The 17,591-nt window shown below is 50.0% G+C and overlaps 1 protein-coding gene and 1 long non-coding RNA gene across 2 annotated transcripts in view; one reads left to right on the top strand and one right to left on the bottom strand.

Moving 5' to 3' along the window:
* Positions 1-8,210: 8,210 nt before the first annotated feature.
* On the bottom strand, positions 8,211-17,067 carry LOC109381467 (uncharacterized). The gene is made up of 3 exons (XR_002123752.1): positions 16,873-17,067; positions 14,539-14,614; positions 8,211-14,163 (listed from the first exon to the last, which is right to left on the bottom strand). It is a non-coding gene; the product is annotated as an uncharacterized LOC109381467 (long non-coding RNA).
* The window catches only part of LOC109381466 (protein ABHD17C), a 34,838-nt gene continuing 33,408 nt past the window's right edge, over positions 16,162-17,591 (top strand). Inside the window, exon 1 of the mRNA XM_019640146.1 lies at positions 16,162-16,211. Within this exon, the coding sequence (XP_019495691.1) occupies positions 16,177-16,211 (35 nt within the window). The 5' untranslated portion in view covers positions 16,162-16,176. The remainder of the gene's footprint in view (positions 16,212-17,591) is intronic.

The raw sequence follows: 17,591 nt of genomic DNA, 5'->3' as shown, positions 1-17,591 counted from the left end.
GCCCGGGCCAGCTTTGTCCTTGAGCAGTGCGTGGACCCCTGCCCTTGGAGTTTGGGAGAGAGTTAGTGGAGGAGAGCCAGGGCGTGTTCAACCCACCAGGTGCTTGGAAGGCATATGATTAAAAGTGTGGGGTCGGCGTGGAGATGGAGAAGTCGTGCTATAGGACCAGTAGCGACAAAGAATCTAGAAACACACACACCTTCCCAAAGGAGGTCGTTATTTGCTGCTGGGGGAAAAGCACATAGGAAACCAAGCAACTGTGTCCTGATCTTACACCATGTGTAAAATAGAATATACGCAACAATCCATTCCATGTGGACGGAAACGTCTGAATGTCAGAAAGCAAGACCTGTAAAACATTTAGAAAAAGAAAAAGAAAAATCTAGGAAAACAGATTCACAAAATCAAGTCAGGGAAGGATTTCTTAAACGAGGCACCAAGACCGCAAGCCATAAAGTAAAATACTGATATGTTTGAACTCATTAAAAAAATATTTGGCTTAAAGAAATGGAAAAGACAACCAATTCAAGTGGCGGAAAACATTTGCAGTTTGTATACTTACCAGAGTAGTGGTATTCAGACAGTGTCCAGAATATATGAAGGATTCATAAAAACCAATCAGAAAAACACAGCTCAATAGATAAATGGCCACAGGGTTTGAGTGGTCTGTCCATAGAAGCTCAAATGGCATGAGATGTATCAGAAGAGGCTGAACCTCCCTGGTAAGTGAAGGGAACTAGAACTTGTGTCACTCAGATTTGCTGTCTGGTAGCACACGGGTGATTGTGGAAGTGGGGAAACGGATCCTTGCTGGTGGGACCGGGATGGTTGTTGTGGAGAATGTTAGGCAGTGTCCCAGAGCGTCAGAGATGGACAGACCTTGGACTCAGCAATCCCTGGCCTGGAGAGCATCCCACATGTGCATGAGAAGACAGGTAAGAGCAAACCTGTGTGCTGCTAGTAAGTAATAAAACTGTGCTTCCTGAACCATGGGGGTAGGGGGAGGATATGTTCCAAGACCCCCAGTGGATGCCTGAAACGCGGATAGTACCAAACCTGACAGATACTATGTTTCCTCCTGTGTATTGTATCTATGGGGCACCATTCAGTGCGTGATACTAAACACATTGCTACTTCCATGCCTTTACCAATTCCAGGCCTCCATGCGGGCTGTCCCTTGTACCCCGGTTCCCACTGCATTCCTGACCCTCCTCAGCAGGTGACGGCCCCCGTTTTACCCTCCGTTGGCCTGGGAGCCTTTGAGGCCGTGCATTTCCCGCCTAGGTTCCTGAGATTTGAGGACTCCCTCTTGCTTCCTTCCTAGTCTGGGGGAAAACACGTTTTACTCTTTTAACCATCATGGTGCCTGACATTGGTTGCTCACTAAATATTTGCTGAACTTCATTAAAAAGGTAGCGTCATGCTATCACTGAGGATATTTATTCAAAAGAATGAAGGAGCTCATGAGTTCCATGAGCCATTCCTCAGTGAATTTTTCCAAGATGCTGTGTTGGAAAATGTGTGTAACGCTGTAGGAGTTTCCTAGGGCTGTCGTAACAAATGACCAGAAATGAAGTGGCTTAAGACAACACACATTTATTCTCTTACCGTTCTAAAGGTCAGAAGTCCAAAGCCCGTGTCACGGGGCTAAAACCCAGGGCTGGCAAGCTGGTTCCTTCGGTGGATCCGAGGGGAGAATCCCTTCCTGGTCATTTCAGCTTCCGGAGGCCACCTGCTCCCCTGGCTCCTGACCCCCTCACATCCCGTCAACCTCTTGTTTCCAGGGGCACGTCTCCTACGACTAATCCTGAGCTTCCTGCCTCCCTGTCATAGGACTGTGCCATTCCATCGGGCCCACCCAGACAATCCTGGATAACGTTCCTTCTCAGGATCCTTGACTAAATCCCATGTGCAGAGCATCTTTGGCCATGGCAGGTAACGCAGACAGGGTCCCTGGCACCTGCAGGCCCTGGCACCTGCACACCTCAGGGGGGCGCTGTTGAGCTTCCCACGCCCGTCGGAGGACTGTGGTCTCCTGCAGTGGGAAGTGTGCTGGTCAGAAACCAGTTCCCACAGTGGGTGGGGGCTCAGGACACTCCCAGCAGGCTGAGTGTGAGTGGGCGGAGCCCCAGCCATGATGGGGGGAGTCATACTTAAGCCACCATGTGCTCTCTCCTGTTCCTCCACTCCAGCGTTGTCATGTATTAGAGGATAATAAAGCTCTCCCCTGGAGGTGCAGGGAGCTGATGGTTGGGGGGAAGGGGCATAGCACCCTGGAACCTGCCTGCTGCCCTTCAAGGGTCCCCCTCCCTTCTGTCAGCCCTGCTGTTTCTGACACATCCTGTCTTTTACCTGCAACAACTACACGAGCTGAATTTGATGTTGATTAAGGACGCTTGGTGATGGAGCAATTTCTCCTCCCCTGGCAGACTTCTCCGAGGGCCTCTTCATTCTAAATGCAAATGGTTCCCATTTGACTTTGCTGTGCAGTACAGGTCAAGCATGCCTGGTTCCCCTGTCGTTGCCAAGGTCAGTGGAAACTCCTGTCACACACACACCCCTTTACCACCACCACCCAGGACACGTGGGCCTGCCTATGCAAGTTTCTAGTAAGTCAGCCAGCACTGAGCGACCCCTGAGGACAGGACCCCTGAGGACAGGACGGTGAGGGCTGCAGAGGGACACAAGTGGTCTTGGTTGTCCTAATACGCATAAGCCTCTTGGTGGCCACGCCCCGTCTGAGCCCGTCCAGCTCACCCTCCACACTGGGACTCACAAAGTGTCTGTGAAAATGCAAATCTGAGCGACCCATACCTCTTTCTGAAACAGGGGACATTCCTGGACCCCCAGAGCGCCTTTGTCACTGGCCGCATGCCCTTGACCATGCTGTAACTCTGATTCCAACACCCCCTCACCCACACACACACACACACACACACACACACACACACACACACACACACACACACCATACTAATGGTCCTTCAGAAACTCAGCCTTGTCTGGCCCTGGCCTGGGTGAGTCATTCGTGCCCCCCAGCTCCAGCTGTCGCATTTGTCACCATGTATGAAACAGCCGTGGGCATTCCTCACTGAATGGTCCCCTGAGGGGCCCCGCCCCTCTGTCCCTCCAAAGCCTCACATCGTGCTGGGCACCCACTAGGAGAGCTGCATTAAAATGAACGGGGGGAATTAGCCCCCCAGCAGCGGAGGCTGTCTTCAAGGTGGGCTCAGCTCCCCGATATCTGCAAGGCAGCCCAGAGGCCCCGCGGTTTAGAAAAATCTTCCTTGGTGGTCATTAAGCTCAGCCAGCAAGTCCAGAATTTCAGAAACCCCTAGAAAAGGTCAGATGTGACGGCAGCTGGATTGACCACCAACATCTGTTTCTCAGACCAAGGGTTCCTTGATTAATGGTTTCGTAAAACATTCAGGGAAGATAGAAAAACAAATTATTGTGAGATTCTGTGATCCCCGTAGCCATCTGTAACATATTGCTACCTTAGCATCTGACGAGTGTCTCTCCTTTTTGCCCTTTTGAGTCGTGGGGAGCACAGTTCAGTCTCCCGATTTGGGACCATCACTCTGATAAAGCGTACATTGATGCCACTGACCCCAGGCAGACACTCACTGGATAGTCACCATCTCCTGCCTGAAGGCTGATGTGTAATTTGAGAGAGCTGTTTTATTTATTTATTCATTTCCTCTATTCCTTGCCCTGAAATGGCTTTGAAATTGAGGAAGTTTAAAAAAAAAGAGAGAAATGTTTCTCTCTTTTGTTTTGGACCCAACCAAACACAAAGCCATCAGCCATCGACGCAGATTCCATTGTGATAAATTCAACCACAGTTACCAGTGGCTGATGCGAAATGTGCTGTAATTTATCCCTGAGTATCTCGGTAAGTCTGCACACTTGATGTGTAGACACTGATAATCTCCTTCACTAACTTGTCCCCATGGTTAGTAAGTGACAGAGGCAGGAGCTGAACGTAGTCCGGCTCCTAGCTGCTGAGTTCCGGGTCTCCGTCCATGAGTTCTCAGATTCCTGTCATCCTAGCACCCAGAGATCTGACACGCAACCACCTCGCGACTCCCCACAGCATTTCTGCTGAAGCAGCAAGCTCGTGGCCTCCCCGGCTGCTTGCTCCGGCTCTGCTCGGCCAAACTCGTGAGCTAAGTCCTCCGCATGTAGAGTTCCCACCCAGCACTGGTCTGGACCCTTGGGACCTGCCACCTCATCTTCCACAAGATGGCCTCCCCATGTCTAGTCAACATGTCCAGCTCTGATATACGTGACAGAAGGGATGTTTTTAAGGTCCTGATGCCCAAGCCATACCCCAAACCAACACTGGGTGGGACCCAAGCCTCAGCCAGGTGCTTTGAAAGCACCCCCAGGTGATTCAGTGGACACTCAGGGCTGCAGAGCCCTGCGCTCAGCACGTCTTACCCCGTTCTATACATTCTCCTCCCCACCGCCGAAGTTCAAGTACTCTTTTTCTAAGTGGCTCCCAATTGGTTTCTTTTGGGGAGCATCCGGTCCTCGTGAAAATAGAGGTGAGGGCTGTGAGGAACGGGGGCAGGACTCAGGGCACTCAAATTGGAAAAACCCAGCTGGCAAGGTTGCACCCTCTGGTAAAGCAGAGGTGGCCGGGCCAGACCCCCTGAGGGGCTGTTCTGCACCAGGATTCAGGGCTCCGGTGAGAATCTCGTCAAAGGTGTCCATACCCCAGAGGGAGCTCAGAGGAGGAGAGAAAGCAGTTTCCAGAATAACATTCCTATTGTTGGCTGACCGTTGTGGCTTAAGAAAGAGGTCCTGCCACAGTGACTTTGCCTGCAACCATTTGTCATCGCACGGTTTCCCCCCCACAGACCCTTTTTCTTTAATTAACAGAATGGCGATGAGTAATTTTATCCGGCTTCACAATGACATCAACTGGCACATCTCCTAAAGAGGCCGCTGCCCTTCAGGGGGGTATGTTTACATGGATGTTTCGTTTACTCTCCTCCTCTGTGGATTGTGGTTTTCCGGGGGAGAAGTCAATTCCGCTTTAGGAGAAGATGGAAAATCCAGTTGTTCAATACATGATAAACCCCGTTTCCTTTCCTTCTGCCAACGACTAATTGTTAAATCCCATATTAGGGACGCTCTTCGTATGCGAAAAACGAGGCCACCCGTATTCCTGCCTTGTCATTTCCTGTGGTGTCTTTGCCTGCCATGTTTTCCTGGATTTTTTGTGTTTGTTTTAGTTTGCTTTTTTAATTTTAATGACATTAATCTCTGCCAGCAGGCTGTCAGAGATTTTGTGGCTCTACTCAACCTGTCACATGCGCTCGTCCTTGGCGCTTGCTGGGGGACTCCTTGCAGATGAAGACTCGGGCTTTGTCAGTCATGTGTGTCCACAGGGCCCTCAGACACACGGTGCATGACACACAACTGTGGCTTGATACGTGCATCTTAAATAGTAACATACCTGAGGAGCCAGGTTGCTGGGCCAGCCCCTCCATGAAGACCTCCGTGGTTCTTCCAATTCTTCCAACCTGGAAGGCATTTCCACCTGTGGCTTCCTTCGCGCGCTCTGTGGGCCTCTCTGTACCCCCGATCCCTTTTTCCTTTTCCACTCCACCTGCCAACTGCCTCATCCTTAGGAAGTGCTCGGTCAGTGGTCACCGGTTGCAAGCTAAGAAAACAGAACTGAATTTGCTCGAAGCATCACTCTGGGATAGTCCATCAGGATCTTTTTTTTTTTTTTCTTTTTTCTGCCCTAACATTGTAAAACAATATTCCGGAGAATCCAGGCAGGACATTCGTTCTGTAACTCAGGCGCGTGTCTGTGTAGTACCTTCCTCTCTCACAGGGTGTAGGGGGTCACAGACCTTGCTGGGGTTGTTACTGTTTTGAGGGCCATCGAGTTTGGGGCCTGGGATGGGAGAGTTGGCATGAACTTGAAATGCGATCTGTCCGTTGCAAGCCAGCTCCTTGTGTAGATTGGGAAACCAAGGTCTAGAAGACACACTGTTTACCAAGGCAGGTCGGGGGCCAATGGAGCGGGTCTCTCCCACCTTCACCCTCTTTATAGAGACGCAGTGAGGTCTGACCCAGCTCTGCACAGAGCAGTGTTTGCTCACTGAGCGTGACGGGCGGGGACCAGGGAATTTAACAAGCCTTGGCGTCCAGGTCTAGGAGGAGATGCTACTACTGCCTCCACTATTGGGCTGCAGAGCTCACCCCTTGGGGTGTCTGAACCAGCCCAGGATACTGACCGGTTCTCAGACCAGGGAGCCGGAAGCCCTGAGAAGCACTCGGCCTGGTCCTTGTACCCTCCCCTGTCACGTTTAGGCCTGACATGCTGGAAGAAGACTCCTCAGGTGAGGAGGGGATGGGGCCTTCAGGAAAGGCCCCTGGGAAAGCAGGGCTTGAACTCAGCAAACCTTTGTTCTTATCGCCAGGTTAGAAGGGCCCGCAGACAGACCCCACAGGGTCCACAGCGCTATGCCTGGCACCTAGTAAGTACCCCCCGATACACATCCCCGGGGTTGGAATGAAGTCCAGTACGCACACGGTAACAACTCGTTTGTCAAAATGGGAAAGATGCAGAGAAGATGGCAAGGTCCTCAGCTAGGATGCCCTGCAAACCCGTAAAGGGATAGAAACATACCCAGGAAAACAATATGAAGCCTGGAAAGTAAGCATATGCACCAACCTCAGAGTAGCGATGGCCACGGGGCCCAGGACTGGGGTGGGCTACAAAAAAACTTGATTTGTGTCTATTATGCTTCATTTCCTAATAAAAAAAAATTAGGGAGGAACTGAAGCAAATACAAGAAAATGCATTTATTTATATATTCATTCTGTTGATGGGTACATGGGTGTTATATTAACGTCTAACTTTGTGGAGGTTTGAGATTTTTTGGAGGTTTGAGATTTTTCAAGTTATTATTCTATAATACTCTAATAGTGTGCTACAAAAGTAACATTTTAGTTCCATTTTTGGTCCCATAGTCAGGGGGAGGGGGTTCCCAAGACCACACTCAGGTTCAACGATGTGGCAGGAGGACTCACAGAACTCAGAAAAGCTGCCCTATTTACAGTGACAACGTATTGCAGTGACAGGCGAGGGGTGAAAATCAGCCAAGAATTGTCCCCTCCCAGTGGAGTTGCACAGACAGCGCTTTACTCACCCAGAAACACAGTGTGATGACACACACACAGCACTGCCGACAAGGGAAGCTCAGCTGAGTCTTGGGTCCAGGCTCTGTGCGGGTCAGTCGCATGGGCACAGAGCAGCGACCTACCTCACCTTAGCTCCACTGACCTTAGAGGTTGCTGGCCTCTTCAGAAGTCAGACACACAGTATGGCCTCAGGCCCTTGTCATATATCGCATTGTCAAGCTCTTTGGTGTAGCTCAAGGTCCCCGATGTACAGACTCTTATCAGGCAGAACATTCCAAAGCTAGCAGCTTCTCCCCGTCAAGGGCCACACCTCTGTGGAGTGTGCAGGGACTGGACGTCCTAAGCCAGCCGGGTCAGCCCTCACATGGACCAAACTGAGATAGCAGGCCCCGCCGGCATTGGTAAAAGGCTTTCTCTCTTAGGTAACCACCTACCTCCAGCCTTCAAAAATTTGGAGAAGGGGAAGGGGGGTTGTCACTTTGTGAGGGGTGAAAAGGGTAACTAGTGCATTGTTTTGTACACCTAAAACTAATAATAATAATTTTTTTAAAAAGTTTGGAGAGACTGGGGGATTGGGGAGCCGGCTCCTCACTTCAGACCTAGGAAAATGGGACAGTTGGTGACCCAGGCATATGTTTCCAGAAGTTTCAGAAACTGACAGACAGGCACCTGATTTGCCCGAGATAACCCAGCCGGACAGAAGGGAGAGGAAACGCAGACTCAGCGTGTTTGAACCTAATTTTGCATTGACCAGAGTGGGGTTCCCACACTCATCTGCACACTCAGGTCACCTGAGGATGTTTCAGAATGTCCAAAGCCCAGGCCACACCCCAGGTGAGGCAAGGCACAGTGTCTGGGGGTGGGACGTAGGTGGTGGTTTCAGCAGGGAGCTGCGAGGGGGCACCACTAGTATAAACCTAACGTGCGGTCCATGACCCGGCAGCTTGGGCGTCCGAAAGGCATCATCTCCGACCTTGGCCGGACCTGCTGAAGCAGAATTGACCACGTAACAGCATCCCCAGGTGAGTCCAGCACACACGAACGTGACATAAAACACACCATCCTGCTTTTACGTGGAAGCAAATATCCCAGTACGTTGTCATGATGGGGAGCTGTTGAAAAGGAGCTGTGGCTTCAGGTTGGCAGCCTTTACTTTTCATTACATCAACATGACGTCACCGTAATGCTGTTTTCCTCGGTTTTATTAGGACCGGGGTTCTCAATGGTTATTACCAAGTCCCTCTTTGTTGCACAGACTTGCCTTGAAAAGGCTCTAGAGAAACAGTCTTAAATCTCTTTCTATCCATTTCCCTCAAGCTTTACATGGTACCGAACCTTGGCTTAACGAAATGAAACTTTTTTTTTTTTCCTCTGTCAGCCGTCTTATGGAGAACTTACGCTGTGTGTGATGTTGGGGGTGGAGGAGGAGAGCCAGAGATCAGGGGTAGGTCCTGTTTGCAGCAGGCTTACTGTTTGCAGCAAACTCCTGTACCCACATAGCTCAGAACAAAAGAGGGTGCGAGCCATGGAATGAGGGTGCTCTATAAAACGCCCTGTGACTCAGGGATGGGAGAGGCCGCTTCCTGCTACCAGCATGAGGAAAGGATTTGCAGTTGGGGGAGGCGGGAAGCTGTTTTTACAGGAGAGGACACACTCCCAGGCACGGCCTCCGTCACTAGGCGAATGCTGGGGTGTCTCAGGTCGCGTGGTTGAAAAGGACAGAAGCCCAAACTGGTTAGGCAGGAAGGGAGATCGGGGCTCATGGAAGCTACAGGTTGAACCACCTCTGGAATATCAGGAAAGGCAGGCTCAAAAGCCACCAAGACCCTTTCTCATTTTTCCTGAGGTCTGTTTCATCCTCTCTTAGGTTAAACTGACTTGCTCAACATGACAGAAACGTGACTGCCCAGATTCCTGTCATTTATTGACATTACAATACCACACGGTGAATTCGAAAATGTCTGCGATTTGCTTCAAAGGACTATGGGGGAGGGGAGGACGTAGATAGAGGGAGCGCTGAAACAAAATTAGCCTTGAATTGATCATTGTTGAAGTACAGGGGTTTCCTTACGCTATTCTGTCTGTTTTTATATATGTTGGAAATTTTGTTTAACTTAAAAAAAAAAGAAATCCCTGCGAATGATTTCTGGTCGCCTGTCTCAATATTTTCTCTGGATCTAGTAACAGTGACCAGGTGATGAGAGCCTCATAGTTGGAACCATGGGGTAGGGAAATACTCCCAGAAAAGGGGGTTCTGTTTCCAGGAAAAAAAGGGGTCCCGGGTAGGGGAGCCACTGCATACTGACCCCTGGCTTTTGTTACCAGCCTCTTTCTCTCCCCTGCCTCTAAACTGATACGTTCAAAATCAAATGCTGAACCAACTCTTTGCAGCGTATTCCTCCTCCACTCAGTGGCTCCAGACAGAAATTTCTGAGTCATATTTAACCCGTTCTGCTTTCTCACAATCCCTGAGTCTCTGTTCTGTCGATTCTACCTCTGAAATGATTGCCTGCACCCTGTTCCCAGCTCCGCTCGGACCCCTGGCTGCAGAGCCCATACTGTCCGACCCAACACTTCACGAGTCCCTCCGACACCAGTGTAAACACTTCTCTCTGCCTCGCTATCCCAGGACAACCACCCAGCATCAAGGCCATTCAAAATCAGGTCTTCAGCTGCTGCTAAAGCTCTGCCACCTGTAGCCACTGGGCCGTGTGCGCTTCTGCTTCTGTAGCTCGCATACGCTGCTGCCTCTACGCACTGTGGCTGGATTCTGCCAGAGCGAGCTTCAGCCCACCTCTGCACTAGCCCCCTCCGACTTGCCCAGCAGCACACACTCACTCCTATGTGCTGTCTTACACACCCCTTGACAAGGACACTTCCAATCCCACACAGGGAAACCCAGTTTCAACAGTGTATCCCTTGCACCGAAAGTAATGAGTTGATGTCCTAATCCGCTGGAAAGCTGCAACACAAAACGGGCTCTCTCAATTACCAGGGGTCCCCAAACTCGAGCTGAGCTAGTTACCTACTGAAGATGAGACTTTGATATGATCAGCCCCCGGCACGGGGAACTGATCCTTTCAGGACACAACCCATTTCACTTCTGCAGAGCTCTTAGCCAGTTTGTCCTTAGACCGACCCCTGCGTCCTGCTCTCTGCAGCTCCTGGCCGCTCATCCAAATTCCATTCCTTGGGGCCTGCTGGAGGACCATCGGACTTCTGAAACCGGCTCTCAGGTGCTTCAGACTCAAAAGCAAAGGTTCCTTAGGAATTCCTCAGAAGGCAGGGGTTGAGAGCTCAGCCTCCGAGCGTGCCCCAGCCTGTCGCCACCTGTCCGGATTGGTGGCTCTGGGTTGCATGCGATATTCAGGTGTGGCTGGAGTGGGGACCGGACATCAGCAAGGAATGAGTAAGAAGAGTCATGGGTCGATTGAGGGCATGCTTGACGTTGCATACTGTGGTTTGCTTTATCCTAGGAATGTGCGGCCGCCCGTGACAAGGAGCAAAAGACACAGGGACTTGTGTTTGCCTGGGCTGGAGGCTGGCAAGGTAAAACTCGTGAAGGCTCACAGAGAAGAGAGTCTCTCTTGAAACCCCTTCCATCCAAATTACACCGTCTTTACATCATCCTTTTGGTCCTCGTTTCTTAAAGACTTTGGCATCTGAAGTGAATTTGTTCAGACTTCCCTCTCTCCAGTCACAGATTTTAAGGATCTATATATGTATATTTTTAAATCTCTCCTTTCTCCTCATTTGACACAGCAAAGGGCAAGATAGTTTTCACATTATTTTTCTAATCATATGTGGCTTTCGAGTTGGACAGAGGAGCGATTCCTTTAGTAGCGATTACTTAAGAGAACAAAATAAGCTTCCTCTCATGAGACTTTCAGACAGTATTTGAAGAAGTATTTTCAAAATACAGTGGAGTTTCTCAGCCACCCATGATTTTTATGGATTCCTCTGTACGCGTGTGACAATCAGGATAGGTGCCACAAGGGATGAGGGAAGGGACCCGGCTTCCAGGCTGCTTCTCGGCTGCCCCGACACCGTCCGTATTTATAGCATTTGACATTTCCACAGTGTTCTTTAATCATATTGTGTGTGGGTTGCCTTAATTTAAATCTTTCGAAATACGGATCTTCCGGATGGAGAAACAAGGCATGGACGTGTGTCCAACGGCAGCACCTCAGTGTTTCCGTCCCAGGTCACTTGGGCAGGTCAGCGGTGGTGCAGCATTCATGCCAACGCTAAGGCCTGCTGGGTGGGCTTGGGCAGGTCAGTGGGACGCTGAGTCCTGGACTAAAGGCAGAGGGACACTGTTTGTGCAGAGGTCCAAGGCCTGGACGTGCCAGGTCAGTGGAGCCTCTGCAGCCCTGACAGCCACCCTTCCGTCAGCCCAGGGCTGCCATGGGGCTGCTGTTGCCTTTCGAGCTGAGCTAACTCTGGTTTCCTTGTTCCTCCTCCTCTGAGTCTCACGGGACCTTCACCTCTTCTGGTACTTCCACCTCTCTGGGCTGGACAGGGCAGCTTGGGGCAGGGAAGGGGGCGGTGTCCGAATCTGAGGTTCCTCATAGAGAAACCCACTCTGATTGCCCCCCAGCTTGAGCCTGCATGGGTCCTGATCACAGAGGTTCTGACAGCCTGTTTGTGAATGCATAGTATTACCGTCCTGATTGGCAGAGCCCACAGAACGGCCGATCCAATCATCACAGGCAGCTGTTTGAGTCACAGCCCGTTTGAAAGGCATAGTTAGGTATGTAGAGACACAGTTCTCAGTCATTCCCAAAATCTACGGCAAAGTCCATACAGAAGTGAACTCCCTGTGTCACTCTGTATCTGACTCACAGAGGACCCAACTGCCTCTCCCAACCCGCCACCATTTCACTCTATCATGGTAAGTGGTAAATCTCGTCCCCGACCGAGGTGGTTGTAGATCTGGAAGTTACTTCAAAATAGGGCTGGATTTGTTAGAAACCGGTTGTTTATTTTTTAATTTTTTTTCCCCACTGAATATGAAACCAGCTGAGTGTTAAATTGTGTAGTGGGTGTTTCTCCTTCTCCTTCTTCCAATTTCATGTGAACATTATGCTTTATCTCATCGGATGAGTAATTTTAAAGAACAACCCGCCCTGAGATTACCTACTGACGTCCAGTGTTCGATCAAGCTCAGCAGGCTGGTTCTGTAAGTGTCAGCATCACTCAGCCAAGTTCTTGTCCCACGAATGGCTTTCCGGAACCTCCACAGGGCCCTCGCTGCTGCTCAGCCTATGGTCACACGTTGTCACACTCCTGGATTTCCTTGACAGCCCATCCAAGCCTTGCTCCCACCACGTACTCTCAGTGGATAAGCACCTGGCCTATCTACTGGCCAGCCCGTGGCCGCCTCCAGCTTCCATGCTCAGGACCTCACCCTGCTCACGGCTGCACTTTCCTCTCATTTACAGCTGACCCTGCAGCTGAAATGCTGTCTGTGGTCCAGCCTGGCCTTCTCTCTGTGCTTTTCATTCTCTACCACCCTTGCTCCATTATGCAGCCCCTCCTGAGTCTCCTGTTCCCTCTCACTGTACCCTTCCCCCTGCCCGCAAAAGTGCCAAGTCTCCTCTGTCTTATAAAAGAAACGCCTGTTCCGAAAACAACGCCTAGTCATGTATCTGTTCTATTCACCATCACATTTCTCTAAACCGCATTCTTCTCCACCCAGGTAGTGAGTTCAGTACCATCCCTACTGATTGAAAATACCAACTTAATCATCTGTGAAATACGCAGACATGGCTGGTTCTGTCTGGTCTTACGTCGGCATTACTGCTTTTTGGAGTACGTAGTTAATATTTGTTATTGCAACTACCCTGGAATAACACTACTGAGGAATCACTCATGTGCAATATTTCAATGTGCAACTATCCAAAATTCTGGGAGGGGGGGGGAATCCTTAAAATTGATGCTGTGATCGTGTTCATTAATTATCACCTTAAAATTAAATTTGGAAGCTCAGCATATCAGAGGCTGTTCTTTCCCACTTTCTACGTTGAAATTTTACCTATTTAACTGAGTTTAACTATTACATCTTTGCACATTAAAAAAAAAAGCAATTAGAAATGATCAAAAATGGAATTCCAATTCATTGACAAATACGTTTGAGTTCCTATGACATAACGCTCCAGGGGGATACAGTCCCTATTTTCAAGTCACTTGCAAAATTCTGTAATCAATTCAGGGACGCTGGGCCTCCTGTCTAGAATCCATGAATGGATGATAGGATGAGACTGGTGAGAAGCAGCTTGGAGCACGTAATCATCCATGCACTGGATGGAACTGTGAAAGCAGACCTGTGAGGGCTGCTGTTTTCATCCTGGCAATCCTTACCTCTGCAGTGCTCATGAAGTCAGCATTTTGTGGACCCCTTCGTTTTCCCGGCGGGGTTCCACCGATCTCATTTACAACAGTTTTGATAAGAGCCCTCAGGCTGAGAAAAGTTTCTGGGAAAAGCTATGCGGCTCCCAAAAGCTCTTAGTTGAACGAAAGGCCCCTTGCTCTTAATTAACACTGGCACAGATCCCTGGAATAGCCTCAAAATGCCATTTATACTATTTTCCAAATTGTAAGCTTTTATTTTCTTCACGTTTCCGATGTGTTAGTTTAATAGATTGCTCCTCCAAAATCTGTCCCACTTTTAGTCATGCTTGAGTATTTTTCTGGGGGGAAGGAAGCAGGATGTGGGCATAACTGTTGACCAAACATAGTCTTTGTCCTTTTGAGAAAGCATATTGGAATTCCTGAATCGCATTCCTAATTGTTGCATTAGGCTACAGGTAACAAAATACTGCGATGACATGAAGGGACTTACTTTCCTCACGTAACAAGGAGCCCAGACAAAGGCAGAGCTGGACAGCTCCTTAGCAAGGCCACAAAGGATCGAGACTCTTGCCTCCACCATCTTCAACTATGAAATTCACCCTCAGGGTCGCAAGGAGGCTGCCGTAGCTCTAATAGCAATGCCTGCATCCCAAGCGGGAACAAAGGGAAATGTTACAGATGAGTCTGGCCCTGTTCATCTTTCCAGAAGCTCCCCAAAGTTCTCCACCCAGACACCAGTGACCGGACCGTGTCACGTCGTCATCCTCACAGCAGGGGAGGCTGGGCGATGGCACAGGTTAACGGGGAGCATCGTCACCCAGAACAAAGCCTGCGCTGTGTTAATAAGAGAACGCCACCGCTCCTTAGCCAGAGGACGTGGACAGACTACTGGCCCCCTGCATCTCCCTCAAAGCCCATGCTCCAGCAACACTGCCCAGACCAGCAGGAACAGGCTTGGTCTCTTGATGCACTCACCAAATCGTTCATTCATCCTTTATCCATTTAATTAGTACTTACTGAGCATCTTCTCTAGGCCAGGGCAACAGTGGTGGCCGAAATAGGCATGATCCTTGCTTTCACGGAGCGTCCAGTCCTAAGGTAAAAAAGAAAGAAAGAACAAGTAAAACAGGGAAATGGGTCTTGGATTTCTCTCTTCCCTTCCGTCTAGACAAGCGGATTCCATTTTTAAGCATGAATGCCCTTCTCGTTTGGTTAATAAACGGGTCATTCATACACGGCTGACACAGTGTTGCCTGTATAAACTGAGGACTCCACATCAGGCAGACTAAGATGGAGGCAAAGGTCCACATGTAGAGGGCAGTCATTAAATAATGGAGACCGGGGGCAGGCCGAGTGGCTCAGTTGGTTAAGAGTTGGCTTAAGAATGCGAGCTCTGAGCAACAGGGCCGCCGGTTCGATTCCCACATGGGCCAGTGATGCTGTGCCCAAGCTAAGCTGTTGCTGAGCTGCCAATAGGGGCACCGTGACTCAGCTGGTGTAACAACAAGATTGCCTGTTCCATGGTGGGCTACACGCGTTGACAACTAAGACTAAACTCGGCACCTTGAGCTGAGCTGCCGCCCGGATGGCTCAGTGGATAGAGCGTGCGCTCTTAACAACAAGGCCACTGGTTCGACTCCCGCATGGGACAGTGGCTACATGCACCTGCAACTAAGATTGAACACAGCACCTTGAGCTTAGAGGCCACGAGCTGCCAACGGGAAGCCAGATGGCCACTGGCACCCTCCACAACAAAGACTGAAGAACAACTTGGCTGGTTCCCTTCCCCAATTCCTCAACACTGTTCCCCTCCCCCAATTCCCCAATAAAATCTTTTTAAAAATAAAAATAAAATAATGCAGAACGATGCGTGTTCTCTCCTGGCACTCGTGTGGTTACCAGTCCTGGCTGGCTTGGTGGGGTCGTTACTCCGAGTAGCAGACCCCACAGTGAGCTTGCCGTGGGCAGCAGGGCTGTGCCTCAGCCACCTTTGCATTCCCCACGGCCACTCGGTGACCGACTCATGGGAAGTACCTAGTAAATACGTTTGTTGACCCAAACTCAAAGTTAGACCTTTCTCTACCAGGATGTGAGGAGCCACACAGAATTCTTCAAGCTCAAAGTGAACAGCTAGTAATCTCTGACTTTTCGTATTTTATAGGGCACATTTATTCCTTCTGTGCTGCGTGTTCCAGTTTTCCAACCAGTCCACCAAGGCCCGCTGCCATATTACTTATGGATATGTTAGAGGTGAGCTGAGGTGTTGACCCCTTAGGCCTGGGGAGGCTGAGCCCAGGGGCAGCACATCTTTTCGCGTCAGTGGGTCACACTGCTTTCCCGGGGTTATGCCTGGCACGAGGAGAGGAAGGCTCTGTGGCACACAGATTTAGGGTCTCAGTTTAATATTCACACAGACCCGGACCAGTGCATCTGCCTGGGGGAATAACTGTTCTTTCAGCTCACCTCTGCGTGCCTCTCAGAGGAGCAGAAAAAAAGCCTAGCTTTTAGTTAGTTACTTATTTATTGGTAGTAAACTGCGTGCCACTCCACAGATATCTGGCTTTTTGATTTTCCTAACAGTGTTAACACTGCCACAGGCTGTCTGGAACATAAAACCTATCTTTTCCATCAGCTGCACCTACCTGAGACCCTTCCATGAACCACGTGCTATCTGAGTTCTATCGAGACAGGTGAGAGAAGTGGCATTTGAGAAAGAGTCGGGGGGGGGGCGTGGCAGTCCCCCAAATTCTGTTCTCACTCTGAATTAGATTGGGGGGGTAACACACTTGGCTATCGCCTTAGCTCCACAGAAATATCATTTTTAGTTTTTCTTAAGGCACGTGGAGAACTGTTCTGACTCTTCTCCTAATTAGGTTGGAAGGTACATGAGCGAGCAGGGACTGTCTAACGCATCTTTGTAGCTCTTGCCCGAAAGATCTAACATCTTGGATGCTGTGAGCATAAAAAACATTACATAAATAAACGGTGAGGGCACGAAATAAGGGCTATACTTATTTCCTCACAGCAATTTATAATCCTTTTTAAAGAAGGAAACCCAATCTCGTGAGACCAAAATCTTTGGTTTTAGGTGAAACGTCAGCAAGTGGGCATCCCTTTAAAATAGACTAAGAACTATTTTAGTCTGAACGGGGTTTGCTAACCAGGTTCTCTGTTACCCAGTTTGGGGATAGTTCAAAGATATCTGAAAATTAATTTTAGTGAAGAAATGGTCTTTGAAATCCAGGGCCATGAAGGTTACCGAGGTCAGTATGGGTACATTTACTGAAAAATGCTCCTTCTGCGGATGCCACAATGAAAGGTAAAATTCTTCTCAGGACACCCGTGACTTACAACAACAGGTCCGGGGCGGTGACGCTGCCAGCCTCCCTGAGTGCAGAGGCCCTGCTGGCAGTCCAGAAAGGGTATCTCCTGTCAGTTCCTGAAAGGGAATTCAGCTGCCAGATCAGGAGGAAAAAGGAAGTGCATTTGGCACCCGAGCACACCCAGGTTCAAGGCACCAAGTAAGCCTTGCAAAAACCACTTCAAGGTGAGTGCCAGGATGCCAGTGGGTTGGAGTCACTGTTAAGAAATCCTTCCTGGTGAAGACCACTTCAAAATCCTGGCCGGGAACCAGCCTGGAGTAACCACCAAGGACACCTAGTGACCGGTGGAGTGTCCAGTGCTTGTGGGGCTAGGGATGGTGCGGCTGGGCCTGGGGGCCCTTGTCTTGACTCTCACAGACCCGGGGACATGCTAGCCAGGTGAGGCTGTTGCTATACCTGCAGAAACAGCCAGTTACGGCCGTGACCGTCCTGTCCCCACAAGGGGCAGTTCAGAAAGCAGCAGAGACACCGAATGTTTTGAGGTTCATTCCAACTCTTCCCCCACCTCCATTGATTTTCGTCTCAGTCGATGGCCCAGCACCTCCATGCATGACAAATGGGGTTTGGGGAAAGGAACCCCAAGGGTCAGGGGAGTCAGGGGAGCAGTCCGAGCCGCAGGACACCCGCGTCCCTCGCTCCATGACCCGCAGGGGGGGTCCTCCCCGCGCGCGCGCGCGCGCGCGCGCG

This window comes from Hipposideros armiger, unplaced genomic scaffold, assembly GCF_001890085.2.
Source record: "Hipposideros armiger isolate ML-2016 unplaced genomic scaffold, ASM189008v1 scaffold_48, whole genome shotgun sequence".
Classification (NCBI taxonomy): domain Eukaryota; kingdom Metazoa; phylum Chordata; class Mammalia; order Chiroptera; family Hipposideridae; genus Hipposideros; species Hipposideros armiger.
This window is presented reverse-complemented; position numbering and strand designations above follow the sequence as displayed.